This window comes from Colossoma macropomum, unplaced genomic scaffold (genome assembly GCF_904425465.1).
Source record: "Colossoma macropomum unplaced genomic scaffold, Colossoma_macropomum, whole genome shotgun sequence".
Lineage (NCBI taxonomy): Eukaryota > Metazoa > Chordata > Actinopteri > Characiformes > Serrasalmidae > Colossoma > Colossoma macropomum.
This window is the reverse complement of record NW_023494798.1, coordinates 32,444,779-32,464,083: the sequence shown is the minus strand read 5'-3', so window position 1 is coordinate 32,464,083 and position 19,305 is coordinate 32,444,779. Positions and strand designations below refer to the sequence as shown.

General features: G+C 44.4%; 1 protein-coding gene across 1 annotated transcript in view; it reads left to right on the top strand.

Annotated features, from left to right (window-relative positions):
- The first annotated feature begins 811 nt into the window (after window positions 1-811).
- Window positions 812-19,305, top strand: part of LOC118817921 (rho guanine nucleotide exchange factor 17-like) — a 165,374-nt gene continuing 146,880 nt past the window's right edge. Inside the window, exons 1-2 of the mRNA XM_036584933.1 lie at window positions 812-1,399; window positions 1,481-5,214. Coding sequence (XP_036440826.1) covers window positions 841-1,399; window positions 1,481-5,214 — 4,293 coding nt within the window. The 5' untranslated portion in view covers window positions 812-840. The remainder of the gene's footprint in view (window positions 1,400-1,480; window positions 5,215-19,305) is intronic.

Below are 19,305 nucleotides of genomic sequence, written 5' to 3'. Positions count from 1 at the left end.
GAAAGCAGAGCAAAGAACACGTCCACGTTACTAACAAGTCAACACAGAGGTGAAAAGTGCCCTAGATGGAAGAACAAACCAGAAACCAAACATAAAAGCAATTTAATTACTTGGAAATAAAGTTTTCAGTTGAGAAACGCTACAAAACAGCGTCTGCTCTGATGTTTATTCACCAGTATGACTATCTGGTCCATATCTGAAATATCTGCCTCACATCAGAGAGGAAAAGCCCCCCCCCCTATCATTTACCCCAGGGGCTCTGACCACATTAAGCCCCTCCCACACTCGAACCGAGTGTTTGCATGCAAAAAAAAGAGAAAACAGAAGTCAAAGAAGGCTTCATTATGGACAAATAAAGAAGTGGCCGTCAAGGATGAGTTTAAAGACCCCGGAAAGGAGATGGGCTTTGTTTTGGAGATCGTGCGTGATGCCAAACTTGTTGGGGTGCCTTCAGGGTTGAACAAGTTGGTTGAGGAAGGACAAGGAGTTTTCTGGTCCACTCTTTGGAGCTCTTTCTCCCTTCTCCGTGCATGGAAGTTAAGGGGAGTTGGAGCTGGGCAAGGAGAAGACATGCTGGAAGGTCAGGAGGCAGCTTTCTCTCGCCTGAGGTAAAGCAAGTCTTTACGCTCTTTACGCGCGTATATTTCTGCTTTTTGCGCTTGCGTGTTTTTTCCTCTCTCCCCTTCTGGAAAGCAGAGCCAACAACGCGTGGTTAAATGGGGTCATTATGGTAGGCTGTAAGTAACCACGAAGAAAGAAAAAAAAAGCTGTGGACTATTTATCAATGAACTACAAAAAGGGAGGGAAATAAAACAGAGGGAGGACAGACAGAGGAACGCAATGGCAGGGAAGGAGACGCAGAGCAAGGCGTCTGTTTATCGTTCTGTCTCTCGTTCTGTCTCTTTCAAAAAGCTGGAAAGCTGGAACGTAAATAAAAGTGGAGCCGAGGACCAGCAACACCACAAATCAGAGGATTTAGAAAGCGCAGCCCTTCCCCCTCAGGCAGCCGAGACAGCAGGCGAAAAAGCACAGCCCTCGGACACGCCGAGTGTTGCTGGGGCAAGAAAAGTTTCCAAAATCTCAGCAGCCAGCCTCTCAACCGCAGAGCTAAAGACAGGCTCCACTCTCACGGCTGCGCCCTCAGTCCGCCTGCTCTCTGAGAAGTTCAGGGCTGGGAGCTCAACAGCAGGCAAGTCTGCAGCCCGGATTAGGACAGATGATTCCCCTTCACGGGACCCTAGATGTTTACCTGATCAGAGCGGAGACCCTGTAGATCTTCCCCCAGCTGACAAGCCAGCCAAGGATCATAAATATCATTCGGCTCAGGAGTCCGTGTCTGGCTCAGATTCAGACAGAGGTCCGAGACGGAGGGTTCGAAAGACCGTGGGCGCAAACCCAGGTAAGAGAGGCTCTTCTGAAATCTCTGATAGCTCTGCCAACTTTAACACCTTGAATTCAGAAGATGATGTTTTTGTCTTAGGGGCTCCGGCGTACAAGTCTCATCGCAGCTATCGCTCTTCGTATGGTGAGGCCGTTTTCGTTGACTCAAACTGGCCGAGCGTTACCAAAATTAGAGAGCTGTTTGGGGACAGTCACAGAAAGCAGCACAGGTCAACGTCAGACGCAGACGACTTGAAGTTGGCCGGCCATCACCTCCATTCCTTCGACGGCAGCGCCTCTTCGGACAGAAGCGGTAGACAGTCGCCGCTGCCAAGAGGAGCCTGGCAGGATGCGAACAGCTCCGATTATGGGGCTGGCAGACTGTCTGCGGACTTACTAAGCTGTAAGGAGAAAACATGTCAGGGAATGGACTCTACTTTTAGCACTGAAAAGTATTCACGTGATGATCTGAGCTGTGTGAAGGAAAGAAAGCAGTCGTCAGATAAAAGCGGAGCGGAGAGCCACAGAAGTGGCAGAAAGGGAGCCGAGAGCTGGCCAGGAAGAGTGGACGGTGACCCCAAGCCCTCTCCCCCAACCCCCCCACCTCGCAGTAGCTCAGTCGCCTTGCCTCTCAGGTCCCGCTCGTGTGCTTACCGCGAGCAGCTGCAGGAGCAGAGGCAGAGGGCAAAGCAGCCGCAGCCACCAGATAGTTTGCATTCCTCACATAGCTCCTCAAAACCACACAAGGGCCCCTACGTGGAAGTGGAACCGGCCAGCGCTCGCGGGAGAGTGAGCTCCGGAGAGGAGGAGGAGGAGGAGGAGGAGGACGAGTCTGGAGGACAGTCAGGTAGAAACACACTCTCGTTTGTTGGCAGCAGTGGAGGAACTGGCACACACTTCTCCCGGAACAACAAGCATGGTGCCTGGGCAAAGCCACTGCGAAGGTCCTCGGGCAGTGAGGAAGATAGTCCTGCAGGTTTAGCTCATCACAGCAGGGACATCAGACGTCGTTCTTTGAGGAAAAAGAAGAAAAGCAGCTGCAGTAGAGATAATGGAGGGTCAGATGATAGTGACGACCAGCCTGTGATGACGGAGCATCTGGAGCGCCACCAACAGTCCTGCGAATCACAGATGGAGGGCCGCAGGCTTGAGGGCCTCCGGTCTAGGGCCTGTTTTGGTGGACAAACGTGGGAGCGAGGGCACCCAGCTCAGGGTTCCTCTGTGGTTCAGGACACTTACAGGCGCCTATATAAAGCATCTGAGGGACAAGTTGGAGCTAGCCACATCCCACTCGTCTCACGGGTGTCCAAGGTAACCATCCCCTCATTTCTTTTAAGTCCCTTGGGGTCACGGAGTAGCAGCAGGTATTCCAGTACTGAGACCCTGAAGGAAGAGGATCAGCCACCTGGTGTTCCCAGTGCCTCATCCTCTGTTCTAAGCAAAACATATCATGGCAATGCGACTATGTACCGCTCACCTAGTTTTGGCCATGGAGACAACTTTTCTCGCTCCCCTGTCCGTGTTCGACCTAGGCTGGTGCCTGGCTTAAGTCCAGGAGATTGTGTCCCCGGTGTCTCAGAAAATAGACTGTACCGCCATTCTGTCACAAATGAAAAGGAGAAGGACAGAATATCAATGTCGAATCCTGACATTGCTTCAGAAACACTATCACTGCTTAGCTACCTGAAAACAGATTTGTCAGAGCTGAGGATGAAGAGGAGAGGACGAGATGGTGAGGAAGGGCTGAACTCCAGCTTTCAGGGTGTTCAAGGAACGTCAGCTGTGTACAGAATGGGCTCCAGAACCACCGGGCTGAATGCTAGAAGGCCCTCACTGAAAGATCTCACTGCCACTTTGAGGAGGGCCAAGTCCTTCACTTACTCAGAGAAGCCACTAGGGCGGTGCTATTCTGGGAGTGGGTCAGCTATGAGGAGTTCCTCTGAGCAGAGACTGGATTGTGAAGGGGATGGAGATCGAGTAGTGGTCTCTGACAGGGAGGTGGAGAGTGATGATTGCAGAGGTGGCTATGGCTATGATGAGCCCATGCCGACCCCTCTACAAGACCGCTATGTTCAAGAAGCAAGACAGGTTATAAGGGATATTTGCAAGATGAGTGCTAGCAAGGATGAGGACGATGAAGATGATGAAGGTTTCAAAGGAAAAGAGAGTTTTGTCCTGGAGGAAGATGGTAAAGAAGCAGAAAAAACAAAGCAACTGGAGAAGAAGGATGACCAGAGTGTAGTCACTCAGTTCAAAGAACAGTCTGACAGAGAAAGTGAAGAATGCTTACCGAGGGGAAACTCAGAAGAGAATGTGTTCTATGATAAGTCACTGGACGAGCTCTCTGGACATGAGTCCAGTCTGACAGATGAAGGAATAGTCACAGAGCCGGAGGCTGGAGGGCCGTCCTCTAGCACAGACCTGCTGGGCCAGACGCTCACTGTTTGGAATCAGTCTGGACTGTATGAGGAACAGTTGGCTGACATGACACCGGAGAAGTCCCTCTCTGTTCCAGCCCCGTCTGTGCGGACAGAATATGAGGCAGTAGCCATTGGAGGAGACATAAACATCAGTAAAAACGTCAGCCAGGCAGCTCTAGAGGCTCCTCCGACTCCCAGCGCTCTTAGAAGGCGGAGAAAATTCTCTTCAGCCGGCAACAATGGCTCGGACTCCAGCAATGGAAGTAACGGGGAGTCAAACGGTGAGTCTGCTTACCGCTCTCTCAGTGATCCCATGCCTCGACGTCGCTCTGTCACAGAGGACGCCAGTAATGGCTTCTCTGTGGACAGCAACTTGCTCGGCTCGCTCTCTATAAACTCCAAGGTGGGAGTTGGTGCGGACTCCTCCGCGGCAGATCTGTCTGAGTGCACCGGCAGTGCAGCCAGTGACCTTTCTGTGTGTAGCGACGGTCTGAGGGATTACAGCACTGTGATCCAGAGCATTGTGCACGAACCTGGTGCTATGGACAAATTAATCGATGAGAAGGCAAACGGAAAAGCAGTGAAGAAGAAAAGCTTCAGTGACCCCAGCAGGCGTGGAGAACTAGCCGCTCCAACTGCTGAAGTCCAGAAACACCCGAACGAACCTATTAACGAGACGGAGCAGTCCATCCCACCTTCCAGCAGTGAGCCGATCCTCTCGGAGCAAAGAGATGAGCTGTGGGAGCTGAACAGTGAACAACGACAGGCTTACACTGGCAGAAGATCTCGATCCCAATCAGAACATGTTCTGCCCTCTCATCTCGACCGTAATGGAGATGCTAAAGCGGACAGCGAGGAGTCCAGTTTCTCCTTCGACCCAAAGCTGGCCCAGGTGTTGTCGCCATGCATAAGTCGCAGCAGCTACAAGAAGCGCACTCTCCGGGTCACGCATCAGCAGTCCTGCGATGATAGGGATCAGCTAGAGGAGCAGCAGGAGGACCAGGCCCTTGAAGATCGTCAGGACGACTCCACGTCCATCCTGCCTCAACTCCCACCTAAAATCAGGCCCAAACATGTGCGCCATGCTAGCGAACCAGCCACTTTTGTGCCCGTTACACCCACTAACACCATCCAAGACCGACAAGGTAGCACTTTTAAAGCTTCTGAACATTCAAGGCCTTCAAAACACAGCCAAGGGGAGGGAACCCCCTCCCTTGAGGATGTGACGGAGCAGTATATCCTGGCCTTGAACCCACCTGAAGGGGCTTCGGATGCCCCTGCGTCCTCTGAAGACGCTGCGGCAGAGGGTACCAGATCCATTCCTGCAACTCCAACCTCGACCACTGAACCTAAACTTCAGAGGAAGTCCAGCGTAGAGCTGACCCCGGCCCCACTTAAAGCCAAGCCTCGAGTGGTAAGTCCCATGTTTTCCTTTCTGTCTGCTAGCTGGTGTATATTATGCTGGTATGTGACTGTATGTATGAGTTTGTGCCTGTTTCTCAAGACGGAAAGCGCCTTAAACTGAAACAGCCGTCTGTTTTGCCTGATTGAAGCCTCTAAATTGAGGATGAAGCGGGCCGAGTTGTTTTGCATTGTCCTAGCATTTGTTTCAATTAGATGGAGCCCTCTGTAATGATGTGCAGGACTGCATTAGACCAAAGATAGGACAGATAAATCTTTCTGAAGAAAACTTGGAAGGACTTTCAAGTGTGTGTTTTACTTCTGGGTGGTTGTCCATGTGTGCACACATGTCTGACAGTCTCCATTTGCGAATCACTTGACATGTTGTTGCCTTGGATTCCAGCGAAGTGAATTTATGTCTCGAGATTTGTTTTTGTCTCGAACGTGATTGAAAGAGCAGATCCAAACAGTGTTTCTAAGAAAATTCTTATTTGGTCTTGGGCCATGTTTCTTTTCCTTTCTACCCAACCTTACTCAAAGGCCGCGTCGGGGTCTGTTTGTATGCGTTTGAGTGCTTGGCTGATGGAGAAGTCATGTGCATGCATTCTTTCTTGGCATGTTTTTTTTATAGAGATTGTTTTATCTCCTTGTGTGTGTAATGATTTTAGCTCAGAGATCAGTTTGATTTAGCATTTCTAAAAGTTCCAGTTTGCCCAACTGACCCGACTAATAAATATCCTCCATGTATTTCATATTTAAAAGGGCAGTATACTTTAGTGTACGCACATCGTGATTTATTATAAAGTGTAACACATATTTAGTAACCAATGTCCTCTGTATCTGTATCGTCAATCCACTTTAGCACTGTTGCTATTTTTAAAAGGTCTCAATAGGCCTTGCTGTCCTGTAGTGCACCTTTTATGGCTCTGTATTTGCTCCAGATTTTGTTAGTGCTACACTGCCCTTGATTCTCTGTGGTTTGTTGAGTTTCAGGCTGCTGTTTGGGTCCGGGTGATACTGGCTGATTATGTGACGGGTGCAAATGAGTTTACTTGATTGACAGTGTGTTAGTTTGCCTGAAGCTGAATCAACATTCCTGGGCCTTTCATTTTTAATCTTCGTCTTTTTTTTTTTTAAAATTAGGAGTCATTATGAAACACACAGCAGGGGGAAATGCCTTCCTGGCCTCGGCTTTCAGCTCTGATAATTCAGTCTAATTTCAGTCATCATTCATAGCAGGCTCAGGACCAAGGCTCGCTCGCTCGCTCGCTCTTGTGCGCTCTCTCTCTCTCTCTTGTGCTCTTCTCTTTCTTTCTCTCTCTTGCTCTTGTGCTTTCACTCTATCTCTCTCATGCTCTTTTCTCCCTCTCTCTTCTGTCAATCTCTTTCTCTCAAATCACTCTCCCTCTGTTCTCTCTCTCCATGTTCTCTCTCTTTTTCCTCTCTCTCTCTCTCTCTCTCTCTGTTCCATCTCTCTCCATGTTCTCTCTTTTTTTCCTCTCTCTCTGACTCTGACTCTCTGTTCCATCTCTCTCCATGCTCTCTCTCTCTCTTTCTCTTTCTTTCTTACCTTCCTGTTTTCCTCTCTTACTATTCTTTTGTTCTCTCTCTCTCTTTCTCTGTTCTGTTCCATCTCTCTTCATGTTCTCTCTTTTCTCTCCCCTCTCTGTATGTCTCTCTTTTTCTGTCTCTCTCTATTCTGTTCCATCTCTCCATGTTCTCTTTTTCCCCCTCTCTCTCTCTCTCTCTCTCTCGCTCTCTCTCTCTCTCTCTCTCTCTCTCTCTCTCTCTCTCTCTCTCTCTAAATGCATACATTGTGCGGAATTAAGTGCACCCTCTTTCTTTAGCTGTTAGCCTCAGGCTCAGGCTGAAATATATACAAATATACAGTGACTTACATCTACCTTGTACCTGCACTCATTGGCCGTTATATCAGAAACACCGCCTGCATAAGTGCCAGCACATACGCTACCATGTTGGTGCCACTGCCGTGCTGAGAATGGTCCACCACCCTAAGAATATCTGGTCAGCAGTGGTCCTATGATGGTCCCATTCCATTAAAGGAAACCTACAGAGTGCATCTATATGGTTGGAGTTTCTAATAAAATGGCCAGAGTGCAGATACAAGGTATGTCTTCTAATAAACTGCCAATTTTATAGTTCAGACATTCTTTTCACATCTCTTGGTATGATATTAGACTAAAATGAGTCTGTCTGTCTGTCTTATCATGTCATTTCATTCAGTGTCTGATGACAGTGGGGCTGCTTTGCTCTGTACTGCATGTCCAAAAGTTTGTAGACACCAGTGTTTCTTCTGAAATGAAGGGTCTTAATAGTGAGTTTGTCTCTGTTTGCTGCAGTAACAGCCTCTACTCCTCTGGGAAGGCTTTACACTAGATGTTGGAACATTGCTGTGAGGATTTGATTAAGCATTAGTGAGGTCAGGTACTGATGTTGGATGATTCTGGATCACTCAGCTCATCCCAAAGGTCTATAATGAATAGAGCAACAGAACATTACACAGAAATCTCAACAAGTGAATATAATATCATATTTTCATTATTTATTGTGTCCAGTCTTTACCTTTATTCCAGCTTCCATTCTTCTCAGGAGTCTCACTTTCAGTTCCTCAAAGAATCTGCAGACACACCTCAAGCTCAGTCTTAGAAGCTGGTTGATCATTTTCTGAAGTAATCAAACACATTCAGTGATGTTGAGGTCTGGACTCTGGGGTGGTCAGTCCATCGTTCAGCTTCTTTGTTTGATGTGTCCGTCTCCTTTTCTCAGTGAGGTTCTTCTTGACAGCTACACATCCTTTCAGACCCACAGCGCTGAGTCGTCTTCTCACAGTGGAAGGATGGACAGAAACACCTGTGGATGTTTTCAGATCTGAAGCAGCTTGATTTTCTCCTCTCTCTCAGAGACGAAAGCTTTCAGTGCTGTTTATCTGATGGGGGCAGTTTTGGTTTCGACCAGGTCTTCCAGGTGGTTGTTAGGAGCCCCATTTTCTCTGTAGCTTTATATAACCTCAGTTTTGGAAACTCCTGTTTGTTTTTCCACTTATTTTCCTTTGACTTTCTTCTTTCTTATACAAGTGGATTATATTATATCTAATCTCTTCAGTAATATATCATGAAAAATGAATAACTTGTACTTACTGGCTGGAAATTAAATTAATTGCTTGGACATATTGTTTATGGTATTATGGATGTTTATGTTGTTAAAGGCAAAAGTGAGTATTAGCACTGAAAGTCGTCTCAGCCTTCAGGATGAAAGGGTGCAGAGACCTGGTATTTGCCTTAACTCGTGTTTGCGACCACAAAAACTGGGCGTATGTTTGACGAGCACCCTGTTTTTAACATTACTGCTGTATGTGAGGGAGAAAGTGGGAGAAAGAAAGGAAGGGGGAGCGTAGACCTGCTGGCTAAGCATTCCTTAAGGGAGTGTGTGACGCAAGGGAACAGCGTGCACACCCAAACACACTCCACAGCACATGTGTCTGAGCGGAGAGAGGGACACGCCCTCAGCCTGGGAGCACTGGGTGGGAGGAATGTGTGAAAATGGCCTTTTATGTCAAGAGCTCGGCCTGTTTTTCAGAAGGTTGGGATGAGGGTGAAATCAGGTGGATGTGAAGGACTGAGGGGGAGGGAATGAAAGGATGTGGTGTTTTTTTTTTTTATTATTTAATTGGTGGAAGTAGTGCTGGGCTTATAAGTTCTCTTTACCAGTAATTTTTATCCCTAAACATATTTATTTTAAGCTTTAACAGTATTGATGTTCACATAGTGTTTTTTTTTTTTTTAATTCTATTTTGTACACTTTGTCCATGTTATCTAAGAATTCCACCTATTTTTTACATAATAAAATGATTTGGGTCTTTCAGGGTGGTTTGGTGTGAAATGCTCTGTTCTAGAGAAACTTACAGTCAGAATTCTTCACAGTGGTGGTGATAGGAACCAGATGTCCACCTCTAAAAGCTCCCTCACAGAAAGTTACTACATGAAATGGTTATGAATTCACTGCCTGATGACTGAGACATTGATATTTTTGAAAAGGTTTTGCCCTAAAATATATTTTTTCTAAGCCCTTTCTGGCAGAGAAGTGTTGTAAGGCAAAGAAAACATAATTTTCAGATTTAGCACTATTTTACCATCAACATTCCATGTAAAAACTCAGGTTCACTGGTGGTTTTGGATAGTAAATAAAATGGCTATATTTGTGCTGTAGCCATGGCGACCCCTGGTTCCTATTAGTTATTATTGGTTGTGAATGTGCTGTTTGGTGCCTGATTCATTGTTTTGAGTTGACATCTGCGTGAAAGTTTTATTCATGGTGGAGTGGTACATGCAAGACCTTGTGAGGCCAAATAGTCCCTAAAGAAAACATACTTTTTCAGATTTATCACTGTTTTACCATCATCAACATTCCATATAAACTCAGAAGACTCGTGTCGGTTCACTGGTGGTTCTGGATAGTAAATAAAATGTCTATATTTGTGTTGTAGTCATGGCGACCCCTGGTTCCTATCACCACCACTGTAAAGACATCCGAACCATTTCACACCAAACCACTCTGAATGACTCTAAGTTATGCAGAAATTTGGATAAATCAGTAAAATTTCAGCTAAACTGCAGTTTGTCATCAAATCCATACAGTCAATACATACGACAAAGCAGCAAAAATAGCCTGTTTTGAATGAATGTTTTTATCACTATAAAAGTACTTGCATACATTTGCTCATTCAGCCTACAGCACTGTAGCTCTGTCCATGTATGAGTGAAGACAAATTGATCAAACATTTATTGATTTCCCCAATACACCCTTTAAACGTCCCATATTTCAAGTTTATATAGAAATCAACAGTAACAGAGGCTGCCTCTTCAGATGAGTGAGTGAACTAAGAGCTAACAGGGTCATGTTGGACGCTGATGAGGACTCTGTATTTTCTCCTCAGTGGACGATGTGCCAATATCGGTAAATATATTTACACTGTTTCTGGACCTACATATCGTCAGCTCGAGTGGCCTAGTTAGTGATACAGCTGCGCTATCTGTGCCTTCTCCGTCACATTTCACTGAATTGTTCTGTATATTTTCTCTTCCCACAGTAAAATGTAATTATGAAAGCCTGTTTCCTCCACTTGGAAAAAATCTAATATAATAATATATAACAGTAGTGGGAAAGTATCACATTGAAGTGACTTAGTATGTCATAATAACAAGGAACAGTTGTCATAATGGAGCTACTAAGTCATAATTATGAAAATAGTAAGTTATTCTTTTGACATACTAAGTCAATATTATGAGATTTTAAAGTTGTAACCATCAGATTGTAAGTCGTGCTTATGAAGTAGTAAATCATTATTATGAGATACTAAGTCATAATTATGATATAGTAAATAGTCAAAATTCATGAAAACTTTCTCCATATTATGAGCTCTTATTATTATAAGATAGCAGGTCATATTTAAGAGATACTTAAGCAATAGATCATCACAGCCGTGATGTTATTGGTGATAACACAAAACCTCGAGTGTTCTATTGCTTTAATACAACAGTTGAATAAATAAAGTAATAAATTAATAAACTGGGCCGTGAACGCGGCGTTTAATATGTTTTAATGTTCGCAGCTCCTTCACCAAATTATAGTTCCTTAAACAGCAGCTTGTTGCTGCATCAGAGTAACGAGCTCCGCCCACTCGCTGCTCAGTCCGCTGTGAGCCTCGCCTTCTGAAGAACGGACTGAGCCATAAAACTGCCACAATATCAAGTTCAGCTCAGTTTTGTCAGTTTTTGCCAGATCAGTATTAATGTTGTTTTGTTCCAGCCAGTCTGTAAAGCATCTTACAGCCCAGTTTAGTTTGGCGAATGGTGTTGGGTTCATTTCTGGCTGATTCCAGGTTGTTCAGCTGTTCTTCTGTCACAGCTGCCGACTGAAAAGCTGCTCAGTGGTGATGACAGTTTAGGAATTTAGTGTCGTCTCATCTTCAGAGTCTGACCAAATCGGCTGTCGGTCAAATGTGATCTTAAAAGTGTCCATTTTCTGTTTGTGGCAAAGTAAGAAGTAAAAACGCTCAAATGTCTTGAGCGTCTCCTACAGCTGTCAAAGTCGTTGCTTAGCAACGGCGTCTCAGCAGAGTGATATGGTGTTTGTGAAAAAAAACGTGATGTTATGGCGAAATATCAGCACGTAAATAAAATCGCATTATTATGAGACTCTAAGAATTCTGACCAATTATTTCATCATTTTAAGATAGGAGGTCTTAATCATGAGATAAGTACTAATTATAAGATACTAAGTCCTTTATCTCATTATATTGAGATAGTGAGTCATAATTATGAGATGCTGTGTCATTATTATGGAAAACTTTCTCATTATTGTGTGTCATTAAATGGCTGTATATTTCTCATTGGTGGCTTCTATGTGCAATCAATACCCAAATACTGACTTCAGTGTTCGACTGCTGGAACCTCGGCGGTTAACAGGGTGCTCGGGTACCCGTGTGCATCTCTAATATACACTGTGCGGCTCTGATAGGGTCTCTTAGTGAGCAAGCTTGACTTTTAGCCTGAGCTGTTTGGCTAAATGAGAAATCCTGCTTTGTGAAACAGCCTCCAGGCTGCTCAGCTGATAGTGCCGAGCCGCTAATGCCGCTCTTCCTTCCCCATGTTTCTGGACTGGCACTGATCTGCTGCCAGTGTTGCTCTGTAAAGCTGCTGTTTATGGTCTCTGCAGTTTACAGTGTTTACAGGTATCATAATGTCATGATTTACTGCTGTTTGGTTACTGAGTGCCATTGTTTGCGCAAGCGTGCGTGTATTCATGTGTGTTTGAGTGTCTTCCAGCTCCGCTGACATCGGCGGTGTGGAGTGATCCTCTGCAGACAGGAAGCCGGGGAACAGAAACAGGAAGTTGTTGTGGTTACTAATGTGCTTGATGACTTGCAGGGGAGGCCGCTGGGAGATTGCTCCAAGCGACTGTTTAGGAAAGTAAGTGCCAGGCTGGAGACGGCCAAGTGCAGGCCTCTGCTGACCCCTCCCTCACCACAACCCCCAACCCACCCCCCCCGCCCAGCATTTTAGTGGCCCACCAGTACAAACTGATCCTCAAGAGCAGGGCTCATAAGTTTGAGAACTGAACTTTTAGAAAATAAATAAATAAATAGTTTGATTTATTGGATTTAATAGACTTATTTATTAGTGTATTAGCATCGTTTTGAAACATACCATTCACCTCCCAGTCCATACAGTCCATATATGGAAACCAAGCTGCAAACACAGCCCATTTTCAGTTTTCTGTATTTGTGATGTCACATTTACTGTCACATGCTGCTCAAATGACATGTTTTTGTTGTCAAAGTAAACATAATTCAACACATCCTCTACAGAGAACACACGTCTGCACATTCTAATGCAAAATTACTGTTTATTTGCTCAATTTAACAGACTTTGGGGGGGTAGCATAAAATATGGCTGGTGCAAACATTATGGTGCATTTTATGTTTTATTTCAGCACAAAATATCCATATTTATGTTTGTTCCTGTAATGCTTCGTTATTATATACATTATTTTCACTTAGAAAATCAATAGAGAATGTAATTTAACTTTTGCATACGGCTATATCTGCCTTTTTAGCTTAGCTCCGCCCATTCACACTGAAATTATGTTTCCAACCCCCCAGTACATACAAAAGATCCTTGCAATGCAAATTATTATTAATCACCTTTTTTCAAAGTTTAAACGCCTCATATTTAAATTTTCTCCCCGCTTATCCACTTATAATGTCATATGATTACTTATAACAAAAAACAGTCATGATTCATTTTTATGAGTGGTACTGTCCCTTTAAGACTGGTATTATGTAAATGACCTCTGTTCCAGTTGGTCGCTGTGTTCAAAAAGCATTCAGTGTTGAAATATGAAGTAATCACTTCAGCGTGAATGGGCAGGGCTTAGCTGTTGTGAGCTGAATGTGCTGATGTGTTCATGGTTGTGATGTCACGAACATGATGGACTGAATAGGTGCAATGTAGCTTCCATATATGGGCCGTATGGAGTGAGAAGAGAATATGTTTTGAAACTTCAACAAAGCAAGGAAAATGAGTTTTTTCGTGAATACGGACCCTTTAACTGACTCCCCCTTGTATGGTGTATGACCGTTTCTGCCAGAATGCTCTTCGATTGATCCCCCACTCCCCCCAATAACAGTCTTTAACTGATCCCAGACTGCAATTTCGTATATGTGGAGCGTGTCTGTGTTTGAGTGAGAGAGAGATGCTTTGATGCTCCTCTGGCTCGGGTTGCTGGAGTGTGTCTTTTGCCAGGATTAAAGGCTCAGCCTGAGTGAGGACATGCGTCTGCTGTCTGCTCGCGCTTGGACCGCCGTCTCAGAGTGGACTTGGCCTGTTTGGTCTGACTAAGACGGCACGATAAATCGTTTGTGTGTCAGTATCGCGATATCGGCTGTTTTCAGTTCATGATCTGGCAGTATTTGATTACCTAGAGAGAGAAAAAACATCAAATAAAATTTTCTTCTCAAATAAATTGGCACTTATAACGTTTGCATGGTATTGACCGAAAACAGTTATCATTCTTTTTTGATTGACCATTTGCCGACCCGTGTTTTATCCCTTGGTATTAAACAGGCTGTTTTGTCACTGTGCCTTTAGCTATTGCGCAACACTTAAAGGGCCCATATCTGACATTTTTGTTGTCCACTTGTAACATTTGCATGGTTGTATGTACCAAAAACTCTCATCATTCTTTTTTTGCATGACCATTTGCCAACCTCTGTTTGTCCCTTAGAATTAAAAAGGCTGTTTTTGTCACTGTGCCTTTAAGACTACTATATGTAAATGAGCTCTGTTCTGGCTGTCCCTCATTCAAAAAGGCATAGCTTCATTGTGAAGGGGTGGGGCTAAACTGCTGCAGCCTGAGTATGTGGATATACACCAATCAGGCATAACATTCTGACCACCTCCTTGTTTCTACGCTCATTGTCCATTTTATCAGCTCCACTTACTATATAGGTGCACCTTGTAGTTCTACAGTTACAGACTGTAGTCCATCTGTTTCTCTGCATACTTTGTTAGCCCCCTTTTAGCCTGTCCTTCAGTGGTCAGGACCCCCATGGACCCTCACAGAGCAGGTACTGTTTGGGTGGTGGATCATTCTCAGCACTGCAGTAACACTGACGTGGTGGTGGTGTGTTAGCGTGTGTTGTGCTGGTCTAAGTGGATCAGACACAGCAGTGCTAGAGTTTTTAAACACTGTGTCCACTCACTGTCCACTCTATTAGACACTCCTACCTTGTCAGTCCACCCTGTAGATGTAAAGCCAGAGACGATAGCTCATCTCTTGCTGAACAGTATGAGCTAATCATCCTCTGGTCCTTCATCAGTGGTCACAGGACGCTGCCCACAGGACGCTGTTGGCTGGATATTTTTGGGTGGTGGACGATTCTCAGTCCAGCAGTGACACTGAGGTGTTTAAAAACTCCAGCAGCACTGCTATGTCTGATCCACTCAGACCAGCACAACACACACTAACACACCACCACCACGTCAGTGTCACTGCAGTGCTGAGAATGATCCACCACCCAAATAGTACCTGCTCTGTGAGGGTCCATGGGGGTCCTGACCACTGAAGAACAGAGTGAACAAAGTATCAGAGAAACAGATGGACTACAGTCTGTAACTGTAGAACTACAAAGTGCACCTATATAATAAGTAGAGCTGATAAAATGGACAATGAGCGTAGAAACAAGGAGGTGGTCATAATGTTCTGCCTGATCAGTGTACGTAAACAAGTTAGGTTTTTGTGACATCACAAAAACAAGAAGTTCGAAGCAGGCCGCTTTTGCAGCTAAAAAACTTTAACAATCAAACAGAGACTTTTACAATTACATACTATGTCACACCCCTGTATTTCAAAAAGGCGAGGGAAATTTGGTTTTCACTGATATGGGCCCTGTCAAGTAATCGGATCACAAAGAAACTGGACTGGGATGTCCCTCATATCTCCTATTATTCCCACAATATGGTGTTTTGTTCATTTTGTGCAGCCGACATCTTAATTTCTCCATTCTGATCACTATCAGATGTTTCACTCTGGACTTTTTGGTGTTGTATATAAACCCCTCACCGTAATTACACTGTGTCTAATAATGTTACCTGGTTTTCCCCCTCTGTTATTAAGACTCTGAGCTGGTACAGTGTAATTTTCCTCGGCTCCTGCCCACACGAGCCGAAATCGCATTCTTAGACTCGCTTTGTTTTCACGGGGGCAGTAGGCTACCTCTCAGATTGCCATGGTCACCAGATACAAACCAGTCCCCCACTGACGTCCCGCAGGTTCTGACCCCTCAGCGAGGGATTATGGGCCGTTTCTCTGAGGCTGAAAAACGCTTTGTGTCTCGGCGAGAGCCGTGGCGGAGAGCGGTTTTTATGTGAATGACTCGGCAGTCTCTGCGTGTTTCTCTTCAGCGGGGTTAATGAATAAAAGATGGCGAGAATGTGGGGCATGTTCAGGGGTAAAACTGTGTGCCAGGGAGAAGGAGGAAAAAAGGAGCGAGTGCGGAGATGAAACACTGGTAAAACAGGAAGTTAGGTTCCACTTCTGTTTATTTTCTCTCTTTTTGCCATGTGGGTAAAGATAGTTGGACAGATTAGGCCTGTGCCAGGTGACTGTTAACTGAGTTACCATGGTAACAGCCCCTAAACAGCCCCTAGTGACGGTAAAAACTCGTTTAGCACTGGTGTAACAAAAATAGTGAGTGTGCTCTGGAAACATTAGAAGTGGACACCATACATACATTTATTCCACAGTGCTGTAGTTAAGTCTGATAATGTGGTACTTAAGTCAGAGATAAGAAGGTGTGCTGGACAAAATGGCCAATGAGAGCTACAAGGCAGGTGTGCTTAAAGGGGAACTCCACCAATATTTCAAAATTTCAGCATAGTTTGACGGTTGAGATGTAAACCAAGCCATTCAGAGTGGTTTGGTGTGAAATGGTTGATTATAGAGACTCAGATGTCTTTACAGTGGTGGTGATAAGAACCAGAGGTCGCCATGACTACAACACAAATATAGCCATTTTATTTGCTATCCAAAGCCACCAGAGAACCTGAAAAACTTTATTACCTTATGATGTCCAGTATGTATCCCTCTGCCAGAAAAAACATTTTAGGCCGAAACCTTCTCAGAACTATCGCAAAACTATTTCTCAGATATCAGGCAGTGAATTCATAACCATTTTATGTAGTAACTTTCTGTGAGGGAGCTTTTAGAGGTGGACGTCTGGTTCCTATCACCACCACTGTGAACAGTTCTGACTCTTACGTTTCTCTAGAACAGAGCGTTTCACACCAAACCACTCTGAACGACTCTGTTTACATCCTAAGGATTGAATTGTGCAGAAAATTTGAAGAATTGCTGGTATTACTTCTTAATTAACTCGCAGCTTATTTGCCTGAATATAAATGTAATGTAATAAATTTATTCTAGGTTTATCTTGTCTTGTCATTCCTTTCTAAACCAGTGTGATTATTACGGAGAAAATTCTACAGATATAATGTCTATATTATGTCACATTATAGCTGTATCTGCTTAAAGCTGCACTTAGTAAGCTTTGGGGATTTGGCGACCTCTCTGGTAGAAATGTGTAACTGCACACAATGTGTAGAAGAACATTTTGTTGTGCTTCAGGCTTCTTCCCAGAGCAGATGAATCTGATGATTGGAGGAGAATTCAAAGAGAACTCAGTCAAAACCTGGTGAAGGAGCGTCTTCAGAGGATGTGAGTGAATTATCTACTGTTGTCGTCACATCTTCATTGGTATAATGCTGATTTTGAGACCTAAACAACGAGCCGGACCTTCTTTTTGAGTCTGTGTGTGTGAAATTATTACGTAAAGACGCACGACATGGTGCGAAAAACTCCCGACTCAATGCGTCTGACTGTTAAATGACTATTTCAGGCTTTAGAGGGCTTCACAGCGGCACAAACTCACCATATTTTAGCCTGTTTTTATTCTCCTCACTCAGAAATGCTGCTTCTTTCAGTTTTAACAAAAAAGCTTTATAATGCATTTTTAAGTATGACTATTGCGAAAGTTTTACAGTAGAAATATTACCTGTGATCTTTGATGTGGCCTGCTGTATCATGCTGTCCACTAGAGACTTTTGACTTTTTGAGCTGTGGGAGCTACGGAGTTCAGGTTTACGTAGATGTCAAGGTGCTTGTTTCGTACATTTTGCACTGGAGCTGTTAGGCTAATGTGGCTAATAAGTAATGGAAGCTTATGTACAGTACTGTGCTAAAGTCAGAGACCACCCTTTAATTTCTGTTAATTAAGAGTGTCCATTAAAGGGCTCATATCCCATATTTTTTGTGCATTTTATTTTTTTTTACACTGAAATTGACTTATAATGCTTACGTGGTTTTATGTTCCAAAAACAGTCATAATTAATTGTTTACATGACCATTTTCCAACCTCTCTTCATCCCTTACCCTGCGTTCACACTGGCAGAGACTTTTCGCCTCGTGTCACCCAAATCGCTGGTCGCTCATCGCCTGTGGGCGTTTCTGAACTCAAGTGGACCGTTGGTTGCCATGGTTTCTCTGATGCCTAGCACAAATCAGATGCATTCCCGCTGGAATTAAAATCGGAGCAAAAGCGCGTACTACACTGCCTAATGCTCAATTCCTATTGGTAATCACCAAATTTGCTTTGCTTTGCTCCTTATTTGCATAAAGTTAAACTCTGCTCAACTTTGTCACGTCACTGACTCCGCCCACTTCGCATCGCCAACGTTCGCACCACCCCTGCTGCTGGAAATCACCATCTCTCCCCGAAAACTAATGACCCCCAGCCGCTTGGTCGCGTCGCTGCCAGTGTGAGCGCAGGGTTAGAATTAAACATTGTTTTGTGCCTTTAAGACTGATATATGTAAATGAGCCTGGTTCTGATTGGCTGTGCTTCTTTTAGCAGCAGTCATAGACTGAAACACTCCTTATAACATCAGTGTGAGTGGGCGGGGCTAAACTGCTGAAGGCTGGAAAGGTGGATGTATGGAAATGCATTGGTTTTTGTGACATCACAAAAACAGTAAGTTGAAAACAGGCTATTTTTGCAGCTTAGTTTCCTTATATGGGCTGTATGGGCGGAGCAGCGAACAGCACATTTTGAAGTTTAACAGTGTTTACATACTATTTAAAACTGTTTCGTTTTAAGACGGTGAGGGAAAATGTGGTTTTCCCTGAAAAGTCATTTCTTATAGATTTGATTGTGGTTTCTGACGCTGTATATGACACACTGTTATCTATAAACATGGACAAAAGTGTGTCATGTTATTTCTGAGAAGTCTTCGGCTTCATATTTGTCAGTAAATCTTTTGCAACATCACCCGGTATATATTTATATATGAAACAGTGACGTGCCATGAGAATTATGTCTATGTTTTCAATGTATTTATATACTGTAGATTGTCTTTATTGGACTCTCTCTCTCTCTCTCTCTCTCTCTCTCTCTCTCTCCCTCTCACATCGCTGGAGAGAGGGAGGACATTGCAGAGAGGTGAGATCATCTCCTCGGTTGTGTCTGAAGTGAGATTGGAGAGCGATATCAGGTACAGGAAGGGGGGGGGGGCAGTGGAAAAATGTAGAAAAGTGATATTCGGGAAAAGAGAGAACAGAGAGAGCAAAGGAGTGACTGAATGGAGGTGGAGTGAGTGAGTGAGGAGAGTGAGAGGGGGATGATGGAAGAGGGGAGAGAGAGGAGGAGAACAGGACAGAGGGAATCGGGTGGCCCTGTGTTATTTCCTTTCTCTTTTTTCTTTCTCCCTCTCTCTCCCTCCCTCTCTCTCTCTCTCTCTCTCTCTCTCTCTCTCTCTCTCTCTCTCTCTCTCTCGCTCTCTCTCTCTCTCTCTATTATTTTCACTTAAACAGGCAGCAGGAATGTGGCCTATCTTCCCTCATTGCATAAAGGCCAAAAAAGCCACACAAGGAGCCGAGAGAGAGACAGTGAGAGAGACAGTGAGAGAGACAGTGAGAGAGACAGTGAGAGTGCTCTTCCTTTCCTGTGCTGTGAAATAAAGTGCAGAAT